The 26117-nt window shown below is 35.7% G+C and overlaps 2 protein-coding genes and 1 pseudogene across 2 annotated transcripts in view; 2 read left to right on the top strand and 1 right to left on the bottom strand.

Annotated features, from left to right (window-relative positions):
• LOC124836587 (BEACH domain-containing protein C2-like) overlaps nt 1–18877 on the top strand; it is a 58589-nt gene extending 39712 nt beyond the window's left edge. The window contains exons 24-32 of the mRNA XM_088112307.1: nt 218–367; nt 666–750; nt 847–967; nt 1114–1210; nt 9924–10037; nt 15600–15966; nt 16822–17594; nt 17747–17869; nt 18367–18877. Coding sequence (XP_087968433.1) covers nt 218–367; nt 666–750; nt 847–967; nt 1114–1210; nt 9924–10037; nt 15600–15966; nt 16822–17594; nt 17747–17869; nt 18367–18444 — 1908 coding nt within the window. The 3' untranslated portion in view covers nt 18445–18877. The remainder of the gene's footprint in view (nt 1–217; nt 368–665; nt 751–846; nt 968–1113; nt 1211–9923; nt 10038–15599; nt 15967–16821; nt 17595–17746; nt 17870–18366) is intronic.
• LOC148199059 (uncharacterized) lies at nt 5360–7569 on the bottom strand (annotated as a pseudogene).
• A 2831-nt stretch (nt 18878–21708) lies between the features above and the next one.
• On the top strand, nt 21709–25262 carry TTN9 (titan9). Its single transcript, XM_047311760.2, has 8 exons — nt 21709–21860; nt 21936–22005; nt 22092–22182; nt 22630–22691; nt 23479–23696; nt 23810–23846; nt 23939–24070; nt 24728–25262. Exons 1-8 carry the CDS (start codon nt 21813–21815, stop codon nt 24919–24921), a joined length of 852 nt encoding a protein of 283 aa, XP_047167716.1. The 5' UTR covers nt 21709–21812; the 3' UTR covers nt 24922–25262.
• Nucleotides 25263–26117: the final 855 nt, after the last annotated feature.

The following is a 26117-nucleotide window of genomic DNA, read 5'->3' as shown; positions in this document are numbered from 1 at the left end:
GGGATGATTTCAGTGAATCAATTACGGGGAGAACCAACCTTATAAATAGTTCATTGAACATTTCGTTTTAATCACTATGTCCTCTGATGCCTGATTTTACCCTTTTTTTTCTAAATACAGAAGCATTAGAAGTAATCACAATATGTAAACTCGGTTGTCTTGCATGATTTTTTTAGTTGCTGCTTGTGGAGTATCTAATATTTATTATCTTTTACAGGTTTTGTATTATCTTGTGAGAGTTGAACCGTTCACTACCCTTGCAATCCAACTGCAAGGTGGAAAATTTGACCATGCAGATCGAATGTTTTCTGATATTTGTGCTACTTGGAATGGAGTTCTTGAGGACATGAGTGATGTAAAGGAATTGGTATGTATATACTTCTAAAACATGGTTGTTCTATATATTTTGGGAAAAACTTAAGTACTATATTGACTAGGGATAATACCAAAATACAGTTTGTGAGTGGAGGAAATCATCACCTTACATGCTTGTTTTGTTAGATTGAGTTAAACCTAAATTCACATTTTAAGAATGTAGTTGTATTACGTAGGGACGGACCTTTGCTATGTGTTTTCAGTAGGAGGATGTTTTTATTAATATTGAATGTTTATTATGGTTTTATTGGAATTATTATCACTCACAATTTTTTATTTCCACTTTTTAGGTTCCTGAGCTATTTTACCAATCTGAGGTGCTGACAAATGAAAATTCAATTGATTTTGGCACAACACAAACCGGAGGAAAACTTGGTATGTTTCAAATTATGTTTTCTGCTTCAGTTTTTTCCTTGTGTCAAAATGTCATTTGTGATATCATGGTTAATAACTTCTGATTTTTTTTGCCAGATACTGTAAAGCTTCCTGCTTGGGCTGAAAGTCCCGTTGATTTTATTCATAAGCACCGGAAGGCTCTAGAAAGTGAGTATGTATCTGCTCATTTGCACGAGTGGATTGACCTCATATTTGGGTAGGTTTTTAACTACGTTTCAATTTCACCCAAATGTCTGATGCTTTGCTCTGCTGCTTGTTTTCTTTTCTTTCCATTATCATAAGCTAGTTAATCCATTTTTTCCATACATATTCTAGTTTACAAAATTAAGTTGATCTGCTCAGGTTTAAGCAAAGGGGCAAGGAAGCTGTTACAGCAAATAACGTTTTCTTTTATACTACCTATGAAGGGACAGTGGATCTTGATAAAATCTCTGACCCAGTATGTTTCTTTCTCATCATCATGTTTTCAACTTATTTATTTGTTGAGTAAAATCCTAGAGTTTCATAGTATTCAAATATGGTAATCATACATAATATAATTTGTAAATATGGTAATTAGGGCATCTAAATATTTCTTGTCCTTAATGCTTTTTACATGCAGTTTTGTAGTTGAGACAAGTGGATTTCATTGTCTCTTGTTTCTCTCTTCTGTAACATTGTTTATAGTGCTTCATGAGGATGACAAGTAATCCTTAGCCATTAAAAATGATGGACCCTGTTAGGACATGGAAGGTTTATGAGAGGAGAAAGGTGAGGAAGAGTACTTAACTGCTAAACAGTTAAGTGAGGCGGGAAAAGGGTCTCTATAAAAGGACCTCTTTTATTGTTTTCAGTTAGACAGTTTTTACCTTTGAGTTTGTAGACCTGTTCAGACCTGGTGAAGGAGGTTAAGCTCCTGGATTTCCAGTTGTATTCTTGATTCTTTGATGTGAATACAATTCAACTCATTACCATTTCTTGTGAGAATTACTGAAGTGTGCGAGTGAGGGAGATAGTTAGGATTCTTACCCAGATTCCTAACAAAGTGGTCCGACCTGCCGTATCTGTTTTGGGGAGAGCGAGAACGATGGAGGGAAGAATGAACGTAGTTGAAGGACGAATGGGACATCTGGAGATGGCCGTAGACGGATTGAAGGCGGAGTCAGCGGCAAACGGGCAAGACTCAATCGCGATGCATAAAGACATCCAAGAACTGTTACGGTTGATGGGTGTGCGAACCAAGCAAAACGGGGAGAGCTCTGACGGGAGCCATGGTTCAGTCAATGATAATGGGGGTGTCCGGCGCAACGACGCCGAAGGAGAAAGAGATGGGGAGCGTTCAGAGAACCAACCCAATTGGAGGCGAAGGGTGGAGTTACCCACTTTTGAAGGACCCGATCCTTTGAACTGGATTAACAGGGCCGAAAAATTCTTCGAGATACAGAAGGTGGCGGAGCCTGAGAAGATCAAACTGGCCCATATTAGCATGGAGGGAAGCATCGGTTATTGGTTTAAGTTTTGGAAGGAAAAGGCGAGCGACCGATCGTGGGAGGGACTCAAGGAAGCGTTGTTGATCAGGTTCGAGAGTCGCTACCGTGGCGGCATTTTTGAGAGGATGGCGGCGATCAAGCAAACAGCCACCGTGGAATACGTGAGAGAATTTGAAGCACTGGCCAGACAGACGAAGGCGTTTTCGGATGACCAGTTGTTGGGATACTTTCTGGCGGGCCTACGAGAGGAATTGCGATGCCAGGTTAGACAGCACGACCCACGAAATTTGATGACGGCGATGAAACTGGCGCGAGATGTCGAAGAGGCTCTACGCGGGCTAGGTTTGATGGGTTGGATGGCATCCAAGAATTCCCCATCATGGGGACGAATGACAGGAGGAGGAGCGGTGGTGGTAAGAACCGATCGCCGAGGAGCAATACGGCATGAACGACCCTGACCGAGAGCGTCGGGTCAATAAGACGTGACAGCGCGACGGGAGGCGGCCCGATGAGAGGCGGAACTCACGGAGGAAGTGATAACCGAGGACGGAGTTCAAGAAACCTGCCCTACCCTGAGTTTCTGAAACGCAGAGAAGAAGGAAGGTGTTTTCGATGTGGAGGGCCATTTAGACCAGGGCACCAGTGCCCTAAGAAAAGTTTACGGGTGGTGTTACTGGCGGAAGATGAAGAAGGGGATGTTGAAGGGGAAGAGGTAGAGCTGGAGGCACCCCGCATGGAGTTATCGGCGTTTTCTGCTGGCGAGCTGACGCAACCCAAGACGTTGAAGTTATAGGGGAAGGTGGGAGAAAAAGTCGTGCTGATATTGGTGGACAGTGGCGCGAGATATGAAGACACATTTCCATATCAAGTAAGCTTGGGGGACGGCCACAAGAAGAAGACCCGAGGGTGTTGTCCGAGGGTGGTGGTCGACATGGGGGGAGTCGAGATTGAGGAGAAGTTCTATTTGTTCGAGTTGGGAGGCGTAGATATGATCCTCGGAGTTGAGTGGTTGGTCAAATTTGGAGAGGTCACACTAGATTGGGGGAAGTCCACCATGTCGTTCAGACAAGCAGGGAAGAAGATTATCATAAAAGAGGATCTGACGTTGGAAAGAAGGGTGGTTGAACCAGAAAATCTGTTGAAAATGAGTGAAGCAGAAACATGGGCTCTGGTTTGGGGCTTGGAAAGCAGAAGATCGGGACGAGAGGATAGAGGGGAAGAGGGGCTGACGGAGGAGCAGAAGACGGAAATGGGGAGAGTTTTGAAGCAGTATGAGGGGGTATTTAAGGAACCCCGCGGACTGCCTCCTGACAGGGAAGAGAGACATCAAATCACTTTAAAAGATGGGGCCGACCCTGTCAACGTGCGCCCATACCGCTATCCACATGTCATGAAAGAGGAGATCGAACGCCAGGTGGCAGAAATGTTGCATGCAGGGATTATTCGACCAAGTATAAGTCCCTATTCGAGCCCGGTGATTCTCGTAAAGAAGAAAGACGGAAGCTGGCGATTTTGCATAGACTACCGAGCGCTCAACAGAGCCACCGTCCCCAACAAGTTCCCCATACCAGTGATCGAAGAGCTATTGGACGAGCTTAGAGGAGCGAGGTATTTCTCGAAGGTGGACCTTAAAGCCGGGTACCACCAGGTCAGAATGGGAGAAGCGGATATCCAGAAGACGGCGTTCAGGACACACTTGGGGCATTATGAGTTCCTGGTAATGCCGTTCGGCCTCACCAACGCCCCCGCCACTTTCCAGAGCGCCATGAACGAGCTATTCCGATCGTATTTGAGGAAGTTCGTTCTCGTCTTCTTCGACGACATTCTCGTGTACAACGCTACGTGGGCGGAGCATCTGCAGCAAGTGAAGATGGTGTTGAACCGCTTACAAAAACAGCAGTGGGTGGCCAACAGGAAGAAGAGCGAATTCGGGAAAACCTCGATCAGGTGTTTGGGGCATGTTATAACAAGAAGAGGGGTCGAGATGGATGAAGAAAAGGTGGAGGCGGTCGTTGCCTAGGAAGAACCAAGGACGTTGAAAGCTCTGAGGGGTTTTTTGGGCCTAACGGGGTACTATCGGAGGTTTGAAAGAGATTACGGCAAGATAGCGAGACCACTAACTGAGATGCTGAAGAAGGGAAATTTCGTCTGGACAGAGGCGGCCAGGGAGGCGATGGGAAGATTAAAGGAAGCGGTGACGTCAGCATCGGTGCTAGCGCTACCTGACTTTACGCAGCCTTTCCACGTAGAGTGCGACGCATCAGGGGTGGGAATCGGAGCGGTGCTGACGCAGAAACGGAGACCCATAGCATACTTTAGCAAAGCGTTATCAAAGGGGACTTTGGGGAAGTCGATTTACGAGAAGGAGCTCATGGCGGTGGTGATGGTGATCCAGCACTGGCGGCTATATTTGCTGGGTCATAGGTTTGTCGTGCACACTGACCAAAAGAGCTTGAGATTTTTGTTGGAACAGAGGATAACCACTCAAGCTCAACAACATTGGATTGCCAAACTCCTTGGCTACGATTTCGAGATTGTGTACCGAACGGGAGCCACTAATAAAGTAGTTGACGCTTTGTCACAAAAGGAAAGCGAAGAAGTGGAGGAAGGAACCGAGCAACACAGTCAAGGGATGGAGAAGGAACTGAAGGGAATGGTGAGGCCTTACTGGAAGGATTTCCAGGAAGTGGAAAAGGAAGTAGAAGAAGATGAAGATTTAAAGAAGATTGTGGCAGACATCACCCGGGATCCAGATAAGCATTCCTCATTCACGTGACACAGGTACAATCGTCGATAAAGGTAACGAACCATTTGGCTCCGGAAATAGAATCTATGACAAGGCCCCAAACAACAAAGTGAATTAAATCAAATGGAGAAATATTCTTTTTATTACTAATAGGATAAGATGCACGATGGTGTTTTGATAATTGACAAATATCATAATTAAAAGACTCAACAGACTCCTTCGTAAACAAATGGGAAAACAAGGACTTGATAAGACTAAATGAAGGATGCCCAAGCCTTTGATGATGTAGCCATATTTGGGAATTTGCCCACGTCTCAGATGTAGCTTGTTAACTCATGATTTTTGTGTTGCTTTGGTCATCAAACTCTAAAAATTACAACCCACCCTGCTCCTTAGCTGTTAAAATGTTACTGAACAATTTAAATCCTTTGAGTTTTTGCACAGAAATAAGACTATTAGCTAATTGAGGAACATGTACAACATCCTTCAATACAATAGATAAGTCCAAAATTATATTCCCAGAGCCGTATATAGGTATACCTTGACCATTCGCAACTGTAATAAGTTGTTCTTTATTGCTTTTACCATATGAGTCGAAAGACCCACTAAAAGGTGTCATATGATCAGTTGCACCCGAATCAAGGATCCAAATACCTTGAGACACATGACCAACAGTATTGAGACAAATCTTACCTTTTATGGACAGAGTACATGATCTAGAGGGCTTACTCATTCATTCAACCATTGCTTCCAAGCGCTCGAGATTCTTCTTATAAGCTTTCATATCAAGATCTGGTGGTGGTGGAGGATTAGACTGTGAAGGACTAGATTGATTGGTGGCTTCCTGTTCTGAGGTAGTATGATTTACCCATCTTTGAGTAGACCCTTTGTTGTTTCCCATGTGCTCGAGAACATTCTTTCTTTCATGGAGTTTGAAGCATGTTTTCTTGGTATGTCCAGATCTTTTACAGTATGAACAATAGTCCTCATGAGTACCTTATTCAAACGACTTTCCCCTAGCATTTGCTCCCTTATGGACTCCCTTTAAAGTTGTCATGGCAGAGTCTGTGTTAGAGATCCCCGCATTCAGCATGACAGTTCTCCGAGTTTCTTCTCCTCTTACTATAAAAAGACTTCTGAAAGGGATTGTAATTTTTCTCTTCCAAAAATCTCTACCCAGATTTGGTCGTACTCCTGATTCAGGCCATAGAGAAATTTAAAAATTCTTCCCTTTTCAATGAATTCAGCAAGTGTGGCATCATCTGTTTTAATAATCTTTATTGTTTGGTTCTGATCGAATTCCATCCAAAGACCATTCAGGATTCCGTGATATTCTGATATGGAAAGAGAGTCCTGGTTTGTATTAAATATCTTGTTTTCAATGTCATAGTAAGCAACAAGATCCTTTTTTAATGAAAAAGTACAGTTGAAAATAGGATTGATTTTATTATTTAGAATCATGAAAAATACATTGTCATATCCTCTATTTGTAACAATCTAATTCTCCTAAACAGGGAAATAGGGAAACTAGGTAAACAAAATAAAATAAAAAATTATATATCTATTTTCTCTAATTAGGAAGATTCTAAAGATATCTTCTCTTATTACAACATGTACTCTGTAAATCATCCCATATTTCTTTTGCAGAAGAATGAAACATATAATTTCTACTTATCTCAGGAATCATGGAATTCCACATCCAAGTCATAATTAATGAATCTTCATTGTCCCAAATTGAAAAATGAGTGTCGTCTGGTCCTGGTCCTCCTCCATCTATGTGATCAAGTTTTGAACGACCCTTGAGAATCCTTCGAATAAATTGGCTCCATTGTAACAAATTATAACCATCCAACCGACAGTTACCTCCTATATTTGGTAGGTCATTAGGTAACCCCAGAGGAATAATGTTTACTTCAGACATCCCGTAAAACGCAACCAGGAGTCTCCGGTGACCTTTTCCGAGACGACGACGGCGTGTGGGTCACACCGAGAAAAGGAGTAAAACTTCAAACTCAAATCTACTCAAATATAGGCCAAACGGGTCGTCACCGACCCCAGGAACAGACTCAGGAGGCTCCGGCAACCCTGTGAGTGGCGGCAGCGGCGAGTGGGTCTCGTCGGAGATGGGCGCGTGGGCTACACGTGCTGGCGACAGTGGAGGCACGTGGCAGCGCATGACAGGTTTTCTCACAGAGCGACTTTTGGCGTTGTGGTCGCCGGTGTTGGGCGCACCTTTCTGCCCTATCAACGACCCTAACAGGCGACAACGGCAGCGGCAGTTGTCAGACAGCGGCGGCGGCGCGACTGTGGAGCGGAATGGAGCCCCAAGATCGGGAGCTCTGACACCAAGTTGAAAATAGGACTGATTTTATTATTCTCAATCATGAAAATTACATTCACATATCCTTTATTTGTAATAATCTAATTCTCCTAAAAAGAGAAATAAGGAAACTAGGAAAACAAAATAAAATAGAAGATTATATATCTATTTTCTCTAATTAGGAAGATTCTAAAGATATCTTCTCTAATTACAACATTTAGGTAGCATAATAATAACTCCTAGACAACCAGATCCCTATGATTCAGAGATATCCTTGTTATTCACAATAATTATAATTTGTTAAATAAGGAAAAAATATAACTAATAAAAAACAATCATTCTGACATAAATAAAACAGATTCTAACATTTGCAAATTTAAAAGTGTTGAACTTAGGAGAGGTTTAAATATGTAAAAAATTGTTCGAATAATTTTGATCTTTGGGGTATAGATCAGAAGACCCATTAGATTTTGATAAATAGTTGATGGATCATTATACATCCACTAAGGGGAATGAATGGATTGTTTTGAAATAGATCAAACTCTAGACAATTTGACCATAAAGGCATGGATACCATGCCTTGAAGATTCTTGCTTAATTAGTAGTTTTGTATTACATCCAAAAAATATGTTGCTAACAATTGTAATTGAGTGGATAAGAAAAGTTATATGGAAAAAGTTATGCATTATAAATTGGGATAATTGTGCTAACCTTCCCTGAGGTTAGCTGTACTTAGACCTGTCAATTTGGCCCTCCTTACATGGTTTGGCCCTAACCCACGTGGGTTGGGGCCAAAAGAATTCACAGGGCCAAAAAGCCCCTCGTAGAAAAAGCCCACAGGGCCAAAATATCTTCAAAAGCCCTGTGGGCCAGGGCCAACCCATGGGCCTTTGTTTTAGAAAAAATGTTCATTTTGAATACAAGAAAAAATATAATTAACTCCTAATTTATTACAAAAATAGTTACTATAGAAAATAAATTGAAATTTTTATAAGATGAGAGTTCTAAAATCAAGAAGCAAAAGCAAAATGACAATATTTATTGAGTTAGATTCTCTAAGTATATAATTAAAGGATCATTTTATAAATTTGAAATTTAAATATTTAATTTCACTTTTTTTTAAGTTATAAGTAAGAAATTAACTTTTTATCTAAAATTATCCTAATTGAAATTTAAGAGAAGATTTTCTCTAATTAAAGCTCTTACTTTAAAAAAAATAGGCTTCTTTATTTTCTTAGAAAGTTATTGAAAAAGAAATTAAATATAAATGATTTTCTTTTTCATTTTATACTCAACAAATCATGTTCATAACAAAAATAATAAATAAAAAGAAAAAACTCAAACTTTGTGCAGATTGAAGTTGTATTCGCCCATAGAATTCAATCTGGTCGTACTAGTCACTCAAAATGTTTACATTTTAAATGTCATAAACATAAATATAAACATAAACATACATTTATGTTATGTGTTCTAATTGAAAGTTAAAAATAAATTATTTAATGTGTTACACATAAAATATCTTATGGTGATTTTGAGAAAAGATTATCAGAGAGAAAAAAAAACAAAATAAAATATAAGTTTAATTTACACATAAAATATTAATACTATTTTTGATCAAAAAAATTTAGATAATAAATTTTTGAATTATTTTAATTTTAAATAATTAAAAGCAGATTGAGTGATATTTTAGAAGTCGAGGAAACAAAACAGTGATTCCTTTTAAGAACTGTAAAAGCAGTGCAAATATTAAATCAAATTAATATGTTATTATATCTCTTTGGGGTTATTTTGATATTACTAATTATATATAATTTTCTAATAATTGGTGTTTGTAACATAAGACATAATTTAATTAAAATTGACAACAAAATAAAGCATTTTTATAATATTTCAGTAAAATAAATTTGTAATACTATTTAGTTGTATAAAATTAAGTGTGTGGTTTGCAATTGTTTTTAATTATTTAAAAAAGTGGTTATTTTGAATATTAAATATTCTATTATACTATAGTTAATTAGTTTTATTTAATAATTTGAAATAAGAAATCAATTATATGAATATAAAATTTAGTACTTTTAATAGTTACTATTAAGAATGTTGAAGTTTAGTTTTCAAAAAAAATTTAGTGGGCTAAACCCACTTTAACCCTGACCCTAACCCCCTTGAGAGGGGACTTTGGGGGTTGGGGCTTTTTTTTGGCCCCCATTTGAGGGGCTTTTTAAGAGGGGGCTTCTTCAAGAGTGGGTTAGGGCTAGCCCCGGGGTCATGGGTCAAATTGACACCTCTAGCTGTACTCCTAGGCCTCACTGATAAAAAAAACTATACCTAAGTCCCTTCTCGTATGTATAATTCTTATGCATTGACACTTCTTTTCTTTTAAAGAACTACATATACTCCTTCATTTTTATGCACAAACCAAACACATTGCCTAAAAGATAACAAATCGAGGGACGTGTGAAAGGAGGTTTTAGTATATAAATTTATTCATACTAAATTTAATCATAGGGGAAGACCATGTAATGTAACCTTAAATTACTCTGTTGTAAGATGGTTGTAGGAACGTAATTTATTCATGTTTATGTAGATTAATATTTTCTTTTATTCATGACAAATAAAGGTACAACAGCGTGCCATACAAGATCAGATTGCTTATTTTGGACAAACACCATCCCAACTTCTGACTGTTCCTCACTTGAAGAGAAAGCCATTAGCAGAAGTTCTACATTTGCAGGTAACAGCTGATCATTGGATAGTGTTAGAATGAAAATAGTCATTAACTGTTACAGATTTGTTAACCATTAGCTGTTACAGATTCAAGCAAATTAGGATCATTGATAATTGATTGTTAGGCATGAATCTAATGTATTTGATTTTTTAAATTGATCTAATTACATACTGTGTGGTATGTCATTAGACACAACATTCAGATAATTCTTTCTTATAGATAGTTTTTATTGACAAGTAACATCTGTACTGACCATCAAAAGGAAATTACATCTTATCCTTCTAATTTATTTAATGGAGAACTAGTAGATATGCTAAGGGATTGGATAGCTTTATTCTATTGATTTTCTATTTGACATTGTTGTTTTCTGTTTTATATTTGAGGAATTCCTACTTCTCTAGACCTTGCAACAACATTTTGTTTGTTACTTCTCCAGGTCACCAAATTTTCACCCAAGAACATATCATATCTTGAGGTGGATTTCCTACCAGTGACAGTCCTTGCATAATCTGCATCAGTATAAACTCTTATTTTTAATTTCCATTCCTCTTAAAAAATAGTCCCCTTCCTAGACTTGTCTTCAAATATTGAAGGATTTTGTTCACAGCTTGTACTTCACTATCTCTTGGATCATGCATGAACTGACTAACTACACTCAGCATAGGCTATGCCAGGTCTAGTGATAGCTAAGCAAATGAGCTTCCCCACAAGTACATGACATTGGCCTTTATTCACAATAGAACTGCCTTCATCATTTCCAATTCTATGGTTTTGCTCTATAGGAACTCAAATGGCCTTCCAAATTGTTTTACATCTGTAAGATCAAGAACATACAATCTTTGGGAGATAAAGAAGTCATTCTTTTAATAAGCTACTTCTATCCAAGGAAGTACTTTAGTTTTTCTAGATCCTTCATTTCAAATTGAGCAACTATCTTTTCTTTCAAGATTTATTTCTCATGTTCATCTCCTACACGAATCATGTCATCAACATAGAAAAGAGTAGAGTAAATTTACCTTTAGAGAAATGTTTCAGAACAAGGTATGGTTGGTTACCTTGACATATTATACAACTGTACTCTACATCTTGTGGTATAAATATATACATGTACAGAACTTTGTAAGTAAGTTCAGTTTCAATAAAATCAGTTTCGCTAAATATGTCTCTTCTCTTTCTCTCTTTGATGAAGATTAACATGGTATCATGAGCTTCTTTTTTCACAAGTCCTGCTCCTATTTCTTGCGTCCTGTTTTTGATGTCCGTCACTGTAATCATAGTTATCAAACTCACTAACTTGTTAACTCGAACAAGTTTATGTCCTTAGTCATGGCTTCCACGTCAACTCGGAAGGAAACTCGTTTTCAAGTGAACTCGGTAGAGTCACATAATATTCTTCAACGGAAAGGGTGGCCTGCTTGGCATCAAAGATCTTGATTTCTAAGTCATAAGATGTAGAGATGTCCTATCACATGGAATAAGTATTTTGCAAGGTCTTTTCAAATTTCAAGGCACTAGACAAGAACATATAATTTCTACCTATTTTTGTAGTCATGATTCGTGAGTCATTACTGTCTAAAATTTGGAAATTAGGTTATCCCAAGATATGACCTCTCCTTTAATATGGTTGAGTGTACCCATACCCTTAAACATGTGTTTGATAAATTGAGCCCAATAGAGATAATTTCGATCATTGAGGTGGTTGTCATCAAACAAGTATGGAAGATCAGCATTGCTTAATAGAATTGTCATGTTAAAATTAATAATAGGACCACCATCCTAAATAAAAAGATTAGTAAGACGGAAAGCTCTGACAACGATAATATTAATAGCTCCTGCGATGGTGAAAGCTTCGACAATGACAGTGGTGGCAACTCCAGTGGCAACAACATAAACAACATTTACAGAACCACAACTTGTGCACTTTAGGTAGCCCCAATAATCAAGGGAAATAGGTGCACTTTAAGCAACCTTAAAATGAACTGTATTTAAGATGGGTGGTGGTGAAGGACGACCCTGTGGTGAATGAGAGTCTAAAGAAGGAGTAGACAAAATGGGTGGAGCATCACCAGGAGGATCACAGATAAGAGGAATATCAACAGTAACAGGGAGAGGTACAGAACTAAAAGATAAAAGATATAATATATCCAACACTCCCCCTCAAGCTAGAGCATACAAATTGTATGAACTAAGCTTGAAATAGATAAACTCAGTGTTGAACTAGATGATTTGTCTTCAAGAGTGCGAGGCAAACATAGATGGACTAACAGCAGCTTGTGAAACTTCAACTTCAAAAGTGGATGAAGGAAAGCAGTGGTGGACAATGACAAACTACAGGATCAACAGTGGTAGCTGAAAGCTAAGAGCTACAAAACTGCAGGGACTACACTAAATCCTCATCAATGATGGTTGGGTGACGGGATCAACAGTAGTAGCTGAAATCTACAAAACTGCAGGGACTGCACCCATATATATGTGACTTGCAGTGTCTTGGAAACGTAGTCCCCCTTAGTGTGAAGGGCGGAAATGTGGAATATCACAGTTGCTGGACCACTAAAACAAAACAAAATATTAAGTTACAATGCTGAAACAAAGGCATCAAAGATCCAAAGACATGTTGGAGGTTCAAAATTCTTTGCTGGACAACTCCCAAGTGGTGATACTTAGCAGTGTATCACAAGAAGATCGGGCTAAACTCTAGCCCAAGAAGAACTGACGCAATTGTGTCTGTCTGAGGCGGTAGCGACTGCAGCGGCGGTTGACTGTTATAAAACTAACTGTAGGGACTAATTTGCCATCACTGACTGATGGGGCCTGTAGTGGCTAGAAGCGACAAATCTACAGGGACTGCCATCACTAACTGACGAGGTGATGGGGACCTACAGTGGTTGGAAGCATACGGTGCCTGGACAGCGGCAAACGGCGCCTGGACAGCGGCAAAACGGCGCCAGACAGCGGCAAACGGTGCCTGGACAGCGGAAAACGGCGCCTGGACAGCGGCAGGGATGGGTACCGGAGACCGTGGAGTTGGCGGGAACTATTCCTGTGCTCTAGATACCATATTGAATATAGTGAAGAAGATTAGGAGAAATCTCCCTTATGTTAAATACACACATAGGGTTCTCTATTTATAATAGAAGAAATATGGGCTAAGCCCAAAATACAAATAAGAAATAATAGCAAACTAACTAAAAGATAAAAGATATAATATATCTAACAAAGATGGGAAAGAAGAAATACAGAAGCAGGGTTCACGAGATCGAGAATTTTGATACTAACATGAAAGGATTAATCTAAGAAGAAAAAAAAAAGATTTTTTTATTCAATTGATTGATTTGAAAGGATACATTGACCTCTGGTTATAAAGAAAGTAATGATTAAAAAGAGATATTATGAATTTTCTAACAACTCCTAGTAGTAGTACATTTAATATCCTACTAGCAACTAACAACAGTTTATAAAAGATTCCTGATTTTAAAATTTTTAACCTTTAATTTAAATTTTCATATTTTTTTAGTTTTTGTCAATATGATATTTAAAATTAAGGGAGCAAGTGTTACTTTATTAAAAGTACATGGGAGGTGAATGTCATTTATTAAAAACATAAGAAAGATGAAAAATGTGAATATGTATTAACAAAATAAGGTAAATGTCTATTTTAAAACTATACGGATGTTAGTGTTATTTAACATGACCTCGACGGAGGTATCTGCAATTTTCCCTTAGCATTGTCATGTTTGTTTGGATTGGGATTTAGGGATAATGCAAAGGAAATAAATAATTGTAGACATAGAGGAGAAATAAAATGGAAAAACATGTTTAAACGGATATAAATAAGAGTTGAGGAAATTCTTTTCTTGTTTGAATGAGTGTAAAGAAATAAATTAGATAGAAACACTTTTATAACGACAAAATAATTTTAATCTGAAATCTTTGCAAAACATAAAGTTATTTAAATTATATTATTTTTAAGTAAAAATTAAGCCAGATGGATAAGGAGAGTGATTTCCTTCGCATTTTATTCCAATTTGGAGGGAAAACATTTCTTGTGGGTCCTACCAAAGTAACTTCCTTCTTTCCTGATTCTCTGTTCAAAGAAACGGTGAAATGTAGCAGTATTATATCCTTTTTCTATCCCAATTTTCTTTTGCTCTATTGTTACCCAAACAAACGAATGAGTTAAAAACCAGACTATGCTTGCATGTGTGTGCGAGAAAGCCGTGCTTATGGGGTTCTAAAAATAAGCAACATTGACATTATTCCAATATTATACTTTCCTCAGAAGCTGCATCTGTATTGACTATTAGTATTCACAGCAAGTTGTGAACTCATTTGAATTCATGTTGCTTGCAATTTTGATTAAATATTCTTTCGGATTCTTCTTGTTGATACATTCTTGGCACTTCATTAGATTATCCAACATAGGCATGTTGTTAGGTTCCTGGGTTTGGAACCTAACAAGAACACACTCAAAAGATAGAAATAGTAATGGAAGAATGTGTTTTGCTATTATTCACCGTAAAAGAATCTCTTTACAAAAATCGCTCCGCCCTATTGATCCAACTAAGGGGTTCCAGCCCTTCGAATGTGGGTAAATCCACCCGTTTCCGCCACAGTCTCTGATCTTCCTGGCGGTCGCCGACCCCTCTGCCTCCAACATCCTCCTCTCGTTGCCGTGGATTCTCGTTCACGGAGCTATCGTCCGACTGCCCCTCCGTGTTATTAACCTGTAGCCCCAGTATCCTCATTATCTGTTGTAAGTCCCTTCGTACTGCGGCAGACTCCGCCTTCATCCCCTCCATAGTGATCTCAATTGCCTCCAATCGCCCCTCTGTACTTCTCTCCATTATCGTTTTCGTGCCCAATTTGGATTCGGCAGTTTCTTGATCCTTCACCCCCACTTCGATCCGGCAGGTCGAACCAATTGTTAGGTTCCTGGGTTTGGAACCTAACAAGAACACACTCAAAAGATAGAAATAGTAATGGAAGAATGTGTTTTGCTATTATTCACCGTAAAAGAATCTCTTTACAAGGACTGGGTTTGGGAGCACAACCTCCCTTTAGAGAGCCTAACCTCCCCCCTCACGATGATTGTTAGAACTACAAACAAAACAATTCACACAACTACAATTGTTTATTTGTTATTTATACAACCAATAACCCCGTTCCTCCTAACTGCTAAGGCAGTTAAGGCCGTTAGGCATTTAATGTTTTATTCCTTTTCTCATAAACTCACCCTCTCCTAACACATGTGGAATTCCATTTTTCTTTTTTATCAGTGAATTCACTTTTTGTTGTAACTTAGAATATTTAGCTTTTAATATTTGTCTCAGCCTGATCACTAGTGTTCTTTTTAGGAAATATATGCTGATTTTTAAATGTGTGGGGACACCTGATATCTAAAACATTTTTTTTAATCTAAAACGATGTAAATGAAATTTTTTGGAATTAGATTTTTGTAAACCTGACTATTATTGTTTATGAAAGAGTTACTGTGCTTGGTACAGAGTATGTAAATACACTGTCATTTTCAATGTTAAGTACGTGACAATGTTTATATTTCAATATCAGACAATATTCCGTAATCCAAAAGAAGTCAAACCATATGATGTTCCATTCCCAGAACGCTGCAATCTTCCTGCAGCTGCCATCCATGCATCTTCAGATACAGTTGTGGTTGTTGATATGAATGCACCAGCAGCTCATGTTGTACAACACAAGTGGCAGCCTAATACACCTGATGGGCAGGGTACTCCTTTCCTCTTTCAACACAGAAAAGCTACATTAGCCTCTGCTGGTGGTACTATTATGCGCATGTTCAAAGCACCAGCCACATCTTCTGTCGAGTGGCAATTCCCCCAAGCAGTAGCATTTGCTGCATCTGGAATTAGAAGCCAAGCTGTTGTTTCTATAACATGCAACAAAGAAGTTATTACTGGTAAATCTAGAAAGGCTTAAGATTGTTTTGATATCCTGTCTCTTATCTATAAAGCGAGCTCTTCTGGTGGTTTTATACTAATGCTTGCAATACTTCGAATTAATTGAATAGTGTTATTTATCCACTACATGGAATATTTGGTAGGGTTTGAACCATAATTGTGTGGGATTATTTTCATGTTATAATGTTTCCTTTTATTCTTAGTTCTAAAAACTGGGATGGAATGACTGGAAATCAGTCTAGTGTCTAGTCTGGTAACTCCAAAAAAGCTAGTTCATTTCAGAAAAGGTCCAAAACTGTGCAGAAAGCCAGTTTGAACTAGTATTTGTCAAATTTTTCCATTTCTATTTTAAATTTAAACTAAAAAATTTTAAGATAAATAAAAAACACATTTAAGGATTACATTTAGTTATAAATAATTTTTTCCCATTACTAGTATTTCTTATCTTACCAAAAATATAATTATGGTAATTTTTATTTTTTTTATATCTTAATTTCTTATAACATTACATTTTTTATTACTTTATACATTATATAATATAAAAAAAGTTTAACTGGTAGTGGTTCAACCACAATTCAACAACGTTGAACCAATGAACCATGAACCGAGAAGCAGTGGCTATACCTACAATACAAATCCAAGTTTTAAAACATTGCTTGTATGGTGATCAAATTTAGCATCCAAAAGCATTGTAACATCTACAATTCTGCATATCTGTGACCAATAAAATATATATTTTTTCATGGTCTTGGCTCTTACAGAGTTTTACAAACATGGACTACATTTTGTTGTAGTTGGTTTTGTATACGTAATATTTGACATCTAATTTTGTAGTTTTGCTTCTGATTGATTAGGTGGGCATGCTGATAGTAGTATTAGGCTAATATCCTCAGATGGAGCTAAAACATTAGAAACAGCTTATGGGCATTGTGCTCCTGTAACATGCCTCGGTCTTTCACCTGATAGTAACTACCTAGTGACAGGATCCCGAGACACCACAGTATTACTCTGGAGAATACATAGGGCACTTGCATCCCACACAAGTGTCATGTCAGAACATTCCGCTGGAACAGGCACATCATCTTCAACTAGTAATGGTTCATCGCACATGCTAGAAAAAGACAGGAGACGACGAATTGAAGGTCCCATACAGGTTCTTCGGGGCCACCGCACTGAAATACTTAGTTGTTGTGTTAACTCGGATATTGGGATAGTTGTTTCTTGCTCCCATTCATCAGATGTCCTCTTGCACTCTATAAGAAGGGGGCGTTTAATTAGAAGGCTGGATGGTGTGGAGGCCCATATTGTCTGTCTTTCCTCTGAGGGGGTTGTAATGACTTGGAATGAATCTCAGCATACTCTCAGTACTTTTACACTTAATGGTACTCCAATTGCAAGAACACAATTGTCTCTCTTTTGCAGTATCAGTTGCATAGAAATTTCAGTTGATGGGATGAGTGCTTTGATTGGAATAAATTCCCTTGAAAATGGTAGACCCTATAATAATAGTCCAAACTCGCATAAGTCAGGTGACAATTTTTTTTCAGAATCAGAAGAAACTTTTGAAAACTCTGGAATAGATGTTCCATCGCCATCTATTTGCTTCCTGGATATGCACACGCTCGAGGTACAGCATTAAAATTTCAGATTTAAATTTGCATTTACGATTTTTGACACATTAAAGTGCGGCATTCAATTCCTCATTTTTGTGCACCGAAACCAGGCATTTTATCTGAAAGAGCAACATTGAAAGCAAGTCTTCTCTACATTTTTGTGTAGGTATTTCATGTATTGAAGCTGAAAGAAGGGCAGGATATCACAGCTCTGGCTCTAAACAAGGATAACACAAATCTTTTGGTTTCAACTTTGGATAAGCAATTGATAATCTTTACTGATCCGGCTGTAAGTTAATTCTTTCATATGAAATACCAAATGGCCCTTGAACTGGAGTCCTTTTTTCTAATTCTCCTGAATTAGAAAAACCGTAGTGATACAAAGTAAATATTTTTTTTAATTCTCCTGAATTGTAAACTGATAAACAGAACAAACTTCATATATTGCCCATGCAGTTTCTTAAATTGCATAATATTAGTAGTCACTACATCACATTTGTGTGGTTTGATCTTTTTGTGTATTCTCTGGAACCAACCAAGTGCACAGAATCAAAATATTTTTGCCTTATACTAATGACTTTAAATGGTTGTGAAATTTCCACTATTCTTCTTACAACATCAAACCTTTAGTTGATGACAGCCACCGATGAAATTTGAACCTTTTATGTGCATGAAATGAAGGCCAACTATTTGTCTAAATAAATCTCTCTGTTGCGCCTGTAATTGTTTTAATGTCTAAACTGTCCCATTCGATGGTTATTAATACTGCCACTTACTGTTTTGCAGTTAAGCTTGAAAGTTGTCGATCAAATGCTCAAGCTTGGCTGGGAAGGTGATGGACTTCAGCCTCTCATAAAATCGTAGCTTGTAGGGTATACATTAATGGGTTACAGATCTTCTACACACAATCAGTTAGGAAAGTTAGCTTGAGGTTATGACAGGTTTGTAAGCATATTGGTTGGACCCTTATGGTTTAGTCTTGTGACATATGTAGCATCCTACTATTACCACTAGTGTTAGATTTTTTAGATTTGGTAGAGGGTTCTTTGCTCCTCCGGTTGTGCTATAGTGTTGATATTGGACAAGCTTGAGTTCCGACTGAGGTTTGAGCCATTTTTGTCCCACCAATTTTTTTATTACAGAGAATTAAAATATAATAGCTATTCTTTCTTGTAATGCTGTTTCTATTCTTCCTTGTAATGCTGCTGCTTTTCAGATGTTTCGATTGATTAGATTTTGAGGTTTGAATGGTCAATATTTGTTAATATAATCAAATTTATGTTGTTACTTTTTCAAATATCTTGTCGTATAAATTACTCCATGAATCAAAGTCCATGTTGCTGACGAGGAAAGGCTGCTACGGTATCAAATTGATCGTTTATTATCAAGACATTTTAATCGTTGCATATATATTGGGACATCTCTTAAGCTTGAATGATAAGGAACTTGGAATTATTTTTTCCTGGCCACGCCTGTAATTTTAAAGGTATATTTATATGGTAATGGTCCCTTCACATCCTCGCTGCTCAGTATTACAACTAAATTTTATTATTTAAACATCTCATAAAATATAGTGCACAAAAATGTTAGGTAGTTAAAAAGAATTATTGATACTTTAATGTTTTTTACCTTATTTTAATTGGGATATCTCATTTAAAATGTTGGTAAATAGTTATTGTTTGATTTCATATATACGAATGTGTAAATGATAAAGTCAATCTTACCAACGTGTGTGGTGAAAAAAAAATTATTTACGTTAAGTCGAGTAAATAAACTATAATTAGCCATCACAATTGTGGAGGATTTGAATAATTTGTGATTTTGTAGGCTTAATATTTAGAGTTGTCACCGAATTAAAATAATCATGAAAGACGTTAGGTACTTGTTTCATTGACGTATTGGTAAACTTAGTTTTAGTTGAATGAGATTTGTTTTTTCAGTTTATTAAACCAAACCGGCAAATAACAAAACCTTAAATCATTCTTAATTATATGTAAGTATAATTAGAAAAAAAAAGGTTAAAAATTTGAATGACTTGTATTTAGAAAAAAAAAAGTAGGCTTAATTGAATTGGGAGTATTTTCAATTGAATGTCATTTGATTAATTTTTCTTTTTAACTTAATGGCTTGTTATCTAATCTTTTCATGTATTGCACTCATTGTATACAAGTAATTTTTATTATTTTAATTAAAAATGTGTTTTATAATAAGATTGTTGTGATTCTTGCAACCATTATCTACGATTGTCGTCATCATGAGAATTTTCTTATTATTCAAGATATTTTTAATTAAAATACTAAAAGTCATTTACTATTTTTCATTAACTACAATATTATTTTGTATTAATTACAAAATCTCACCATTCTTATTCTTATAAACAAGTTAACAAGATGATAAGACAAAATAACAAAAATTAAATGATAGTAACTCAAGTAAAAGATAAAATTTTAAGTATTCAACATATAAAAAAAATAATTTAAAATATGAGAAACTTAAAACTTAATTAAGAAGAAATAAAATTGTTAAAAATGTATGGTTTTAAAAAAGGAAAGACAATATTATATTAAATTATTAAATTATTAAATTAAAATAAAATAGTTAAATTTTTATTTTTATATTGAATATTTAGATTTAAAAGCAAACGGGTTTAAATGCATAATCCCTCGATCCTAAGTTAAATTATGTTTTAGTTTAGTGTGAGTCCCTTCTTCAAACTCTTCTTCCTCAAACTTTTTGCATTTTCTCTTTCTCAACCAATTTTTTCCTATTTTTTACTAAATCTTGTATTATATAATTGTCTTATTGTTGTTATATTAGATTTATTATTTTCTTTCGGAGGAGAATGTTTGCATGTTTATTTGAGTCTTAATCATATCAATAAACAATGAAGATTCATTGAGTTTTAACCTAAAAGCATAAGGATGACCAATTAAAGTCTATGACAAATCATATTTATGATATTCACATATTATCTTCAACACCCACTCCTCTCCATTACTTAACCTTTGTCTCAATTTAAAAGGACAATCATATTTTCTTGTGTTATCACATTTATATTTCTTATATTTTTTACTGTTTTCACGTCTTAACAATACATATATGTCTTTCTCTCAAGTTGATCATTAATTTTATCAGAACTTACAATCATAACAACAAAACTAAGATTGAAACAATTGTTGAACCCATTGAAAAACTCATCACTATAAGAAATATTTCATTAACTATGAAGTTATTAATATAATATTCATTGTATCTCATTTATAAAAGAAGATAAATATGAGATGAAACTCTCATAAAATCTATAAAACTTAAAGAATAGTCTTCTATCTTAGATACCAAGATTCTAACTACATACAACATCACATGAGCATACAATAGCAATAATAATAACTAAAATGAAGATAAAAATAAACTCATAAAACAAAAACAAGCCAAATTAAAAAAAAAATAACTGGATTTTGAAATTTGAGAAACTCTTTAACCAAATTTTAAAATTCAAGGAATAACAAAATTGAATTTCGAAATTCAAGAGAATAGAGAACTAGATTTCAAAATGTAATACATTTTTTAACCATATTTTAAAATCTAGGACACTCATACGCTCAGTTTCAAAATCCAGTATTTACATCAAACAAGATTTTACATCATGCAAATATGATTTTAAAAAATAATAAACAATTATGAAAAACTAAAAAAGAAAAACATTGAAAATGAAAAAGAATGAAGTAAATATCTCTAAGCTTCAACGTAAACAACAATGAAATATAAATGCATTGAAGAACTATTGAAGAAGAAGAAAAAGTAAAAGAAGAAGAATCCCTTTGAAAGGAAGAAGAATAACGAATAAAAAACACTATTGAATATGACTTAGGATATTTGGAGAACTAAATATAGCATGACAACACTAAATATGGTGGGTAAGAAATAATTACTACTTACCTAATTAATTTAATACTTTAAATATATATTTTATAGGGTTATAATGGGAATCACAATGATGGTTGGGAGTGGTACAAGAAAAACGTGGAGTGCAGGAAGAAAGCCTCACCAAAAAGATATCCAATTATAGACGGGTCAAGTTACCCCAATTGAAGTCTTGGGACCCGACCCAAGAGTTAGATGGGAGCAAACGGTGCGTATCAATCGTTCAAACTGAATCGCCTTTGTCGAGCCCTAATTTGAATTTGTGCGCCAGTCCCAAACCAGTGCAGTGAAAATCGTGTGTATCTGCAATGGAGGTTCTGTATTCGAAGCTCTACGACAAGTACACCAAACTCAAGGTTTGTTCTTTCATCAATAACCGACAAAGATTATTACGCTTCATTACTGATTCTTCGTTTTATTTATCGTTGAAGTCTAAGAAACTCTCTGATTTGGATCACCTAAACAAAGAGCAAGAAGTTAAATTCGTGAATTACTTGTCCGGTACGTTTCTTCTTCGTCCCTTTCTGCGTGACTTACCGGAAGAACAACGAACGTGTTATGAATTTCGAAGACTTTGGGTGTTTCAGCTGCGGAAGAGTTGATTGAGCACTTGAAGAGCGAAAAGGAAGAGCTTCTTGGACAAGTCAATGAGTTGAGAACTGAATTGGCTTCACTTAGGCACGTTTTCAAAATGCATCTTTTTTTAAGCATATAATTTAGTTCATATGCTGGTCGTAAATTCTCAAATTGGTCTTTACATGTAAACATTTATTAAATTGATTCTTACAGTTACCTTGCTGATTTAGTCAGTGTTATCATACTCTGACTGTTAACCTCTTACTTATCTCTAATTCTTAATTTGATCTGCACATATAGGGACCAAATTACAAATGTGTTAAGAATGTATAAGGGGATTGATGGTGGCAGGGACCAAACCTTTAACGCTTACTATTATAGGGATTGGCTGAAGAAGTTTTCTATATATAGAGACCAAATTGAGAATCTACAACTAATAAGACTGAATCATGCGATTAACCTTTTTTTTTTTAATTTCTTTTCTGTTGTTGATTTTTAAGGAATGTTTTATATTGTTGGTATACTCAAATTTTTTACTTTAAATTTCAGGGCAGCCAAGGATAAAGAGATTACAGATTGTCAGATGCTTTTGATGGAGGAAAGAGAGAAAAGTGAGACTTTCGATTTCTTTTGTGGTTCTTAAATTTAAGTTAAATGCTTGTTAAAAAAATTAGCATGGATGTTTTATTGTGGGCTTTCATATTTTGACAGTTTGCATTACCTTGTCCCTTCCACAATGACCAAAAGCCTTTTGTCACAATTAGTGTCAGTTTCGTGGATCAAATGACGCCATATTTTCTAATTGGCATTTATTTACTTGAAAGAAAAATAGGCAAATTTCCACTTCATACTGGTACTTTGGATGTGGATTCTGTTTCTAGCAAAGTCATAAATATTAGTTAAGGTTGACAGACCTAATTTGTTTTATATCCGGCAGTATTGTTGGCTTTGGGAAAGTGAATCTGATTTTCCTTTCAATGAGACTTTCATGATTCTTTAAAGTTACTTTGTGATTTACTTATTCCTCTCAAGAAACAAAGAATATAGTAGTTATTAATCCTTCGGACTTGTTTAGATTTGCAACAGAAATTAGCTAACTTTAGTTTTTAGTTAATTGCTTTGAGTCTGAAACTGTTTTAGTTACTTTTCGTATTTTACTGATCAATTCCTTACTGAAAAGGGAATCACGGTGTGGTTTACCATTATGATAGCTTACCTAGTTAATCTTTTTGGTTTGAACTTTGATGGGAATCTATATTCAATGTTGGAGTTTGGTTATGTTTCATTGCCTCTTTTGTGAATGCAAGTTCACTACAGTATTTTAATGTACCTTTCTTTGAGCGCACTTCAATTTCATTTCTTCTTCTATGTTGATGATTTGGATGTAAACTGTGGCAGATGAAGCTCTTTCTAGAGAAGTGGAAAAGTTGCTAAAGTCTCACCAGGAGAGAACATCTGATTTAAATAATATGAAGGCTAATTCCAACAACAGCTCATCTATAAGAATGACAAGAAAACGGAAAAGGCAGAATGATTTGGAGAAAGAAGCAAGGTTTATATCTTTTGAAAATGACGGTAATTCTGTGGAGACTTGCAAAGAAACTGCTTCTGGTAAGGTGAGAATTTAAAAACCTAAAAATAGATATAAGTATGTGCTTATATATATGTGTGCGTTCGAATTAATTCATTTGGGTTGAAAATGTAATCACTTTAATATGCTGTAAAAAAGCTGCTGGAGCGTTGTACCAAGGCTAATGATCAATCAGGTTGGTATTAGCACTTGCAATTTGTGCTTTATGTGGGAACCATTTGGGTGGATATTTGGTATGTTTAATATGTCCTTCATTGTGTTTTACAGGCATTGATTTACAAGAAAGTGGACATGATAACTGGCTCATTCATGTCCTTTTTGAGTATGCACTGGGCATGAAACTATCCATTATCGATCAATCTGGACAAATGTGCCTTTCTGCGCTGCATCAATCAAGTGGTAATTCATAATTTTGGATTGTAACGAATTTTTTGCTTCATTATTTCCTAGTCTTATTATACATTGTTTCTTAGTTAATAGCCTATTGGAATGTTGATAATTAAGATGCTTAGTTATAGTGTTTAAATGTGGACATATTTCTGGAATTCTGATGGATTGTTTGGTGGGCAAGACTCAAGATAAAGTAAGGTAGATAGGATGAGAGGGAAACAAAAATGAAGTAAACAAAATGGGCATGATTAGCTCTTATCCTGTCGAGTGTGTAAACACACCAAATAATATAAGATAGAGAGCATCGACACAAGACACACTGATCTAGTTGTGTGATAATCATAAAAGCACTGCATGAAAAGAAAGGTGAAGACATTCTGTCATGAAAAGACCTCATTTTCCTGCCTTCTCATGATTTCTCTTTAAATAACCAGGTTTTCTTTTTAGGGGGATAAGATAACCAGTATCGCTTTTTCGACACTCTTTAATTTTTAACTCTGAATTCAAAGCTATTCTATTCAGTTCAGCACGACCTTTGTTTTGTGGTCCATTTTTTTGACAAAACTGATCTTGGTCACAAGTTTTAAATAAAGTTCTATCCATTCAACATTTTTCAGATATATGTAACTGCCTAGTTAACATGTTTCTTTTATTTAACCCTGATAGGTTACTCCTTCAGCATATCATGGATTAGCAAATCACCTAGTAATGAGGACGCAGAGCTGCTGTACCATGCCATATCTCTTGGCACATTTGAAAGAGTGGCACCAGAATGGATGAGGGAGGACATCATGTTCAGCCCCAGCATGTGCCCCATCTTCTTCGAAAGGGTATCTCGTGTTACTAAGTTGAACCATTAATGTTTTGTAGCATTGATTCCATTGCCCCCTCATGTGGATTTGCTGTACATATTTCCTGCTTGGAGAGCTCTAAGAGTTCCTGCATGTAGATTTGCATCTTTCTCTCCATTTCCATTTCCTAATCCATTTGCTAACTCAAAGACTTTGTAAGGTTTCCCAGAAGAGGTTTTACAGAGCTCGTACAGCTTAGTCTATCACACACCAGACAGCAAGAGTCTGATTAAGTTATTAAAGGTTCTTATTTCTTCACAAGTTTTTTAATTTTTCAAAAACTTTTTCGGTAAATGTCATGAAAGTATGCCTATGTAAGCTATTTTACTAAAGTTGTTTATTTCTATACACTCCAAGAATCACACAACTATTGTTAAAGGGAAAAATAATGATTAATTTCGCTTCTTTAAGAAACAAGTTGGTCTGTGACTGTTGTAAACACAGGGTCACTCAGTTTATAAGATATTCTTTCAAAATATGTAACACTTGTCATTACAATAACTAATTAAGTATACAAATTAACAGGTTTTATACACATTTTGTCAAATATTTTAACCATAAATACTTTGTAATTTCATCAATTAAAATATATTTTAATTAGAAATCTACTTCAATATACTGTTGGTATAAAAAATTAAATTTCATATTGTTAACCTATCAAGTTTTTAAGGCAAATAATTATATAAAACAAGGCCAATAATTATACTAGAAGATGATGTAAAAACACATTTACACTTCTAGTGAATGATATTTTTAGTTTCATATTAAGAAATTGATTCAGGATCAAATTGATTTCGTGTATAAATAACTTCTAGTAGATTTTTCTATGGTAACGAATTTTACAACTACCCTCATTTAGTAACAAATTAATTCCAATATCAATCACGATCACTGCAAAATTAATACGTCAGTAAGTACCTGAACTTCTTGAGAAATTTTTAATTAGGCTTTTAAACAAAACAAAATTATAGTCAAGTTTTTTAATCTTTAATTATTTTTGTAATTGAATCTTTAAAATTTATTTATACGGACTTAAAATCTTAAAAAGAAATTGGCAATTTTAGTAGTTCCAAATCTCAAATTAAAAAATATAGTAGATTAACTATTTAGTTACAATCTTGAAATAATTGGTAAGCATAAGCATCATCAATTTTACTCCAAAAGACACGCTCACTGTTCCTGTCACCGAAGCACGTAATGCTGGT

Source organism: Vigna umbellata, chromosome 4 (genome assembly GCF_029865625.1).
Source record: "Vigna umbellata cultivar VRB3 chromosome 4, Vumbellata_1.0, whole genome shotgun sequence".
Classification (NCBI taxonomy): Eukaryota; Viridiplantae; Streptophyta; class Magnoliopsida; order Fabales; family Fabaceae; genus Vigna; species Vigna umbellata.
The sequence above is the reverse complement of the archived record's forward strand: the minus strand, read 5'-3'. Positions and strand labels throughout refer to the sequence as shown.

Coding starts and splice junctions, on each gene's coding strand:
- TTN9 (XM_047311760.2), top strand. CDS start 21,813: ATGGAGGTTCTGTATTCGAAGCTCTACGACAAGTACACCAAACTCAAG. Junction 23,697..23,809: donor AAGAAACTGCTTCTGGTAAG/GTGAGAATTTAA, acceptor GCTGTAAAAAAG/CTGCTGGAGCGTTGTACCAA. Junction 23,847..23,938: donor CAAGGCTAATGATCAATCAG/GTTGGTATTAGC, acceptor TGTGTTTTACAG/GCATTGATTTACAAGAAAGT.